A 7,890-nucleotide genomic window follows, 5' to 3' on the forward strand; every position below is an offset into this window, starting at 1 on the left:
ACCTCCCCACTTCCCAGCCCACCACCTATCACAGCATTTCTCTGCAGTCTGCACTTGGTAATGGCAAAATTTTTGGCGATAGCACTTTTGTTGTTATTTGACAATTAGTGTCCAATCATAGTCTAATTAGACTTAAAAGATTCGTCTCGTCAATTTCGTCTAAACTGTGTAATAAATTTAATTTTTTATTTATATTTAATGCTTTATGCATGCGTCCAAAGATTCAATGTGACAAAAAATCTTAAAAAATTTAGCATTTTGGAGTGGAACTAAACAGGGCCCACACATACGGGCTTACGGCACCAAGCTGGATCAGTAAATGCGTGCACCACTTCTCCCATGATAAACCCTTTCTTCTGTCTATCACAAAACAAGAGGATATAATAACCCCTTTCTTCTATTACAGCATCCACCTCCCTCCACTACCTTCCACTTTCAATTTATCACAGAATCAACCCACACAATAACATACACAATGTTAACGGCAACATAAAAACCAAAATCAACCCAGAAACACAGCTGATGACTACAGCCGTGGATGGATCGATCGCCTGTGCACGACGACAAGTCCCCATATCCCCATTTTCATTGAATCCCAAAGTCAGTATGACGGAAATAATGCGCAAGAGAAAAAAACCATCAGGTAAAACAAGGCCTAATGCAATGCGTCGACGCATGTTAACAGGTGAGGGTGAGTGCTAGGAAACAAAATGACCTCATCTTTTTTTTGCATCATCAAGGAACACAGTCCAGCTTATCTCCTCGGTAAGACGGTAACCCTACAAGAGAAGGAAGCCTTGGCTCCACATTTTTTTTCCCTTCCTTCTATTATAAAAGTCTGCTCATTCTATGCTCTCTTTTTCATTGAATGTTTCATTGAATGACCACAGTGACTGTACATCAGGACTTGCTGAAGAAAACAAGCCAACACCACCGCCAACATGTGCACCGGACGGCGACAGGATATGCCCGCCACCACCTTCCTGAGCTCCATTCAGCGCCAGTTCCTCCCTGTGTAAACAATAGTCCCAACAGTCATGAGCCCTGGCGTTTTCGCTTTTATCAATCAACAATGGTAAAAAGAAAAAAAAAATAAACGTGAGTTCAGGTATAAGATATTGATAGTTTAGGATTCTTCATGAATTCTATCACAGAAAGAAAGGCGGAACAAAAGGAAAATCTACATATGTTTAAATACTTTCTCTTGCCTTCAGAAAAGCCTGTCTCATTCAATTGATTTTCATAGTTTTCCACCTACAAGGTCTAGTGAAATTGCACAATAGCCAACCATAACACCCAAAGGGCACAACACACATGGTAATAGGTAAAGATATCAGGCACACAAAGTGTCATGCAGGTCATATGTACTCAACTTCAAGCTAACAGGTTCCGCAGTGCAAGCCAAGCTATAAACTCAAAACAAGAAAATTCAAACACCAATAGACTGACTCCAAACTAAAAAAAAAAAAACAAGCAAGCTATCTTGCACCTTGCACAAAATATGCAAATGAGACTTAAAACTTCACAACATAAGACTTGAAACTTCACAAATAGGATGGCCATGGCCCATGTGTTCAACTAGTTCTACCAAATTACCATCATCTATCCATTTTGCAGCCTGCTGATAGGCTGAAGGGCCTCAGTCCTGCGTGTAGTATGGTCTCTAGGAACTAGAACTCCAACAAGACTAGAATGAATGGGCCATGCTGAGCAAACTTAACATCAGTTTTTTTATGTTCCTCTGAGCCACATTTTGATGTGGGTAGCAGCCCACTTGCGTAAATTGTGTGCATGTATCTCCTGCAGTCAGTCATGGGATAAGATTGAACACCCCATATAGGGCCATGTCTCGAATCCTCCCTAGAATCTAGTTGTATCCTAACTCCTAAGTTCCTAACTAGACTAAACTTCCATAATACATGGACTCGGCCACATGTTCTTGAGCCACGGTACCTTTACATCTTTAAGCATCAAAGGGGACTGCCCTACCCATTCAAACAAAAAAAAATTAACAAACAAGCTAACAGTTACCACCTTAGAAAACGTTTTCCACTGCATGCCTAATGAAGCAACAGATTGAGCTGACACCCTACTATAATAAGCCTCATTAACAACAAGGTCGAACAGGATGCAGTCACCAATCATCAGTTCATCACTAGTGAATATTTCTATAAGAACATTAAACCTTGGCAAAATATAGATCAGTAGTTCCCCATAAATAAAACCATATGTTCAAGGATTGTGGCACTGCATAATCCACAGGCCAATATTTAATTCTCCATTTTGGACTTGGAGTCAACTGAGTTTCAGTCAATCTAAAGCTCATATAATTAATTTATCATGTCTTCATGGCCACAATCACACAAGACCATCCCGATCTTACTATATACATAAATTTAAACTAAAAAACACTTGCTATCAACCAATACATAACAAATTGTCTGCAACAGAACAGCTTAGCCTGCAGCGAGATCTAATTTTTCACAATCTCATTCTAGCCTAGATTTTTCCCAAGAGAAGCAGCCCATCAACCAATACATAACTCAACAAATTGTCTGCAACAGAACAGCTTAGCCTGCAGTGAGATCTAATTTTTCACAACCTAATTCTAGCTTCTAATTTTTCCCGAAGCCCACAACATTAAAATACACTAAACCAACACAGCCAATGAAAGATATGAATGTAGAAGGCAAAGCTGAAGTGGACTGATAGGTGATAGCTACTAGTCCATGTATCCGAACAGCACAGGACTAAACTTTAGTCACCTAACAATTAGTTCCAGTAACTAGTGGACTAACAACTAGTCCTAGCCTCCTAGGTGATCCAAACATGCCCTAATGCATTGAACATTATGGTTCAACAGCTGCATATAATTTCAGAAGAACACAACATTATGACCAGGGGCAGAACATTAGCTAACAATCCAAGAGTTCATGATGACAATTACCCATCTGCCTTTGGTTTCTGTACCCTTCTTACTGGTCAATTTAGACTGAGCATTTGAGCAATGAATGTGTCTCTGAATTAGCTTAACAAAAAAAAATTACTTACCACAAAATTTCTAGCAGGCCTGAAACAAAACTGTAGCCAACTCAATTGTTAACAATGCCATTGTTGCAACAAAAATCTTGGCTGATTATATTTAGTGCAATTGTGTTTATGTTCAGTAATCACAACCAGTCGACCAAATTATGCAACCAGCTCAGACACAATCCTAGCTAGCTAATTATTCATGATGGCAGTTTGTCAATTCAACTGCAGTGTAGAACTGTTAATACCATGTGTCCATACATCAAGGAAAAACGATCCATGAAAGAGAGAAATACCATAAACACATATCTGCAGTTTAAGTGTTCTAAAAAGCTTCAGGTGCTAGGCACGAAGCAGGGTGGCATCTAGACCCTAGTCATGGTTAAGCAGATGCTTGGATAGACTACACGGCAATTAGGTGCAAGCAGGATGGTAGCGCCCAGCATATAGTCAGACACTTTTTAGTAGCAACTTTAAACACCAAAATTGGTTTGACTGATTCATGAAACATATGCTAAAACCTAGAAGAACCCGAACTGCATGTACTTCTTATAAACAAAATACATGGTAAACTTCAACCTAATGATTGGAGAATAAAGAGCATGGTACCTTTAAATTTTCAAAGAAAGGATCATCCAAACTCACACATTCAAATGGGTTCAATAATTTGAGTATCAGTTAAACACTCAGTTATACTACGATAATGCACTTTGCTTTTCAATGGTCTCTCATTTCTATACATAAATTCCTTGTTTGAAATAAGTAGTATTCCACGATTAGACATGGAGATTTCACACGTGTGTGTAACTATGTATATACAAATTCACACAAACAATATTGAATAATTATCATAAAAAACTGTCAATACTTTGGTGCTTAAACGCATCGATACATAGAGCTAAGCAGTGAAGTGGAAAACCTGAATGACAGCATGAAACAAGCATTGCATCTGGGGGAAGGACAAAACTATTCTCTAATGAGTTATTATACCAAATTTCCAGCCCAAGTTAACAGTATAAGATGATCAGCAGTGATGAAAGCCTTTGTGGCAGAAAATTTTCTGAAAAGAAAAAGGACATCAGAAAGTACTTACTTGGGCCACAAAGAACCAGGCGGCCCAAAGGGGTGTTCGCGGGCTGATTTGTTTGGAGACCCAAAAACCAAGTCGTTGTGTAATTTTCCAGGCATTTCATGTGAAAGGAACAGGCTTGGTGTATCAGGTGGCAATTGCTGGAAAGGTTCTTTCTGCAGCCATGGATCACTGTCATTCAAACCAGTACCCAGGGAACTTATTGCTCCACCTCCGCTGCTGAAAAGGTTGGCACTATGGTTGAATTGATTTGTGTTTTGCCGAAGCCACTGACTCTGAGGACCTTGCAGACCTAAACTTTCCTGAACCAATGGTGTGCTCCACATTTGCCATGTGCCTTGTTCACTGCTAGTCTCAGGCAGAATGGAACCACCAGGACCTCTTGCAACTGATGAGTGCGGGGGCTTGATAGGCTTTTCTTCAGCCATACGAGATCTTGAGAGAGGAGACTCAATTGGTGAAGGCCTCCCATGTGATTCTTTCATAACGTCACTTGAGAGGAATCCACAATCTAAGTCTGGAGGGAAGTTATCTAGAGATTCTGAAACTGGCCCAAGTAATGCAATTGCATCTGGATCATAGCATGGGTCCTCAAATTGCTCTGGTTCTTCAAGCAGTGTTGATTCCGCATCATCATAGAAGGGCTTATGTCCAGCAGGAAAATGTAGTGGGTTACTAGGAGGTGCTCCATTAAGCGGTGGAAAACCTGGAAATTGCATGGACTGGATTGAACTTGGCTTGTAGTCCAGAGGAGGATACTGAAAGAGAAATGTATGAGCATTGTTTATTTGAGCTCCATTTGGTTCTGGCTTCCGAATCATATCATGAGCTGAAGTTGTAACATCAGGACAAGGGGACACTGATGCTGAACGACTAAACAGCTGATGCCAAGACTTTTTAAGGCCAGTAGGGTGTGGCTGCACATTTGGACTAACCTGCATATAGCATAATTGGAAGATTTGAGATGGAAATTCAGGTAAAAATATAACTAATGCAATTGGTTCGAATAACAAGAATTTACAATAAAATAGCAATGCCCTTGTTACTCACAGGTCGATTAAAATTAGTCCATGCATTTCTAGTTTCTCCAGCTGTAGCAGATTTGCCTGTAGCTTGTGTGGCTGCATGCTGGACATCTCTTTTGATTGCATTACCCTGGTCAGTTGCAGGAACTACAGGTCTACTAAGCTTGCTAGCTTGAGGGGCAGGGGCCTGAGCACTTCTGCCAAAGAAGGAACCACCGCCAAACCCTCTTGAAGAAGATAAGAAACCACCTGTCATACGGCCAAAGTATTTCGATCTGCTCTCCCCTGTTTTATTACTGTGATTGTTAGAATCGATGTAATGAGGCTTGTAACCCTCACGCCTGTCCAAGTCACTCTTTCTGTCAAAGTCTCGCTTCCTATCGCCTTCTCGGCCCAATCTTCTATCAATGTCCTCACAATCTGAATTGCTCTTGCTTGACCCCTTGTCCTCTTTCTTCTTCCTCTCCTGACGCCGCTTCTCTGCCTCCTTCCTAGCATCCTTCTCCCCAACAGGGGTAGCGCTTTTTGACCGCTCCTCGGCCTCTGCTTTTTCATCCCTCAGCTTCCTGCGTTCCTCTACTAGCTTAGCCATCTCCTCTCGCTGCTTCCTTTCCTCCTCCTCCAGCATTTCCCTCTCCAGCCTTGCCAGTCTCTTCTCTTCCGCCTTCCTTCTCGACTTCTCGGTCCTGCTCTCCTCGGCTTTTCCTCCATTCTCTCCTCTCTTTGCCAACCTTTTACCATCTATGCTCAAACCCTCACCATCCCCTGAGGATGTAAACCTGAATATATTCCTCAATAACCACCTCATTGCTGTCGAGCAAAAGGATGAAAGCAAGCGCCACGAGAACCCCAAGAAGGAGCTGTTATTGCCGGAGGAGCAGCGCAGGTCCAGCCAATATCCACAATCCTGAGCACAAGGCCATCCGGTGGGGGCCTTCCCAGCTGAATTGAGGTCGAGCACAGGGCGCTTAGAGACATGGCCGCAGTAAGAGCACATGAACTTACCGCCGCCGGGGTTCTGGTCCTTGTACGGGTTGCTGCAGTTGCGGCAGCGCCGGGTTGCGGTCTTGCGGAGCTTGTGGAGCTCGAGGGCGTGGGCGCGGCGCTCCTCGCGGAGGCGCGCGGAGCGGCGGGCGCGCCAGAGGGAGAGGCGCGGGAGGAGGATCTCGTACCAGAAGAGGGTGAGAAGGAGGACGGAGACGCAGGCGAGGCGCGGGGAGGTGACCTCGAAGCGGTAGGCGGCTGGGAGGAGCAGCTGGGTGGCGGCCCAGATGACGATGAGCGGGACGACGAGCCACGGGAGCATGGTGGCGACGCGCCGCGACCAGCGCTGCACGGCGCACAGCGTACACATTGATTATCCGCCCGCCTCCGCCGCCCTCACGCCCTGCTGGATCGCCAGCGCCGTCGCTCGGCTCGGACCCTTGAAGGCGGGTGGGTAGGGTGGGGGTGGGGTGGGTTGCTTGCTCGGTCGGTAATGCTGCGATTCGATTTGGGGGGATGAGGGGAAACCCTCGAATGGGGGCGAGGCAGCGGGGGCCGGGGAGGGGAACCAAAGGCGGCTGCTTTTTGTGGAGATGCGAGATGCGGGAGCTAGGATAGCGTGGGAAGGGTGGATTCGAGGGAGGAGAGCTCGAGGTGGGCGATGGCCATGGCGAAAACCCTAGCTTTTCAATCCCTTTCTCTTCCTCCTCTTTGGATTGCCTACTCGAATTTTTTCTCTCTCTAATCTCACGGTGCCTCTCGGTGGACAAGGCAAGGGAGACGAAGAAATTCTACAGGGTGGGAAACCAGATACGCTTCATCCACTCTTCCATTTGTGTCTAAATGGAAAAGCTTTCAAAAAAAAAAATCCATTGCAGCTCTCATATTTATATATCTTGTTTGCGAATAAAAACATTAATTTAGACTATCAATAAACATAAACAGATATAAAACTTATGCGTGACATAATTTAAGGTAGAATATAATGAATTTCACATATAAATCGTGGACATTTGTCAAGATCTAGCATGTGTGGCGCACGCGGGGGGTTTATATATCTTCACTAACCGGTTTGAGAATAAAAACATTAATTTAGACTATCGATAAACATAAACATATATAAAACTTATGCATGACATAATTTAAAGTAGAAAATAATGAATTTCATGTATCAGTGGTTTGTCAAGATAATACCTCATCTAGCATGTGTGGCGCACGCAATGGCGGTTTATATATCTTCACTAACCATTTTGCGAATAAAAACATTAATTCAGACTCGATAAACATAAATAGACATAAAACTTATGCGTGAGGTAATTTAAAGTAGAGTACAATGATTTCACATATAAATCGTGCACGTTTGTCAAGATCTAGCATGTGTGGCACACGCAACGGCGGTTTATATATCTTCACTAACTAGTTTGCGAATAAAATGGTTAATTTAGACTATCGATAAACATAAACAAATATAAAACTTATGCGTGACATAAATTAAAGTAGAAAATAATGAATTTCACATATAAGCCGTGCACGTTTGTCAAGATGATGCCTCATCTAGCATGTGTGGCGCATGCAAGGACGGTTTGTATTTTGCGAAAACAGTTGTTAAGAAAAGCTTTCGGTCTTTTTCTTGTCACGGCAACTCTTATGTTTATCTCCACTAACCGGTTTACGATTAAAAATATTAATTTAGACTACTGATAAGCATAAAGAGATATAGAACTTGTGCATGACATAATTTAAAGTAAAAATTGATGAGTT

General features: G+C 42.9%; 1 protein-coding gene across 1 annotated transcript; it reads right to left on the bottom strand.

The window, feature by feature from the left end:
* Positions 1 to 445: 445 nt before the first annotated feature.
* LOC136506811 (stress response protein nst1-like) lies at positions 446 to 6,961 on the bottom strand. The gene is made up of 3 exons (XM_066501712.1): positions 5,171 to 6,961; positions 4,124 to 5,055; positions 446 to 1,011 (listed from the first exon to the last, which is right to left on the bottom strand). Exons 1-3 carry the CDS (start codon positions 6,497 to 6,499, stop codon positions 843 to 845), a joined length of 2,430 nt encoding a protein of 809 aa, XP_066357809.1. The 5' UTR covers positions 6,500 to 6,961; the 3' UTR covers positions 446 to 842.
* Between the last annotated feature and the right edge of the window lie 929 nt (positions 6,962 to 7,890).

Source organism: Miscanthus floridulus, chromosome 15, assembly GCF_019320115.1.
Source record: "Miscanthus floridulus cultivar M001 chromosome 15, ASM1932011v1, whole genome shotgun sequence".
In the NCBI taxonomy this organism is placed as follows: Eukaryota; Viridiplantae; Streptophyta; class Magnoliopsida; order Poales; family Poaceae; genus Miscanthus; species Miscanthus floridulus.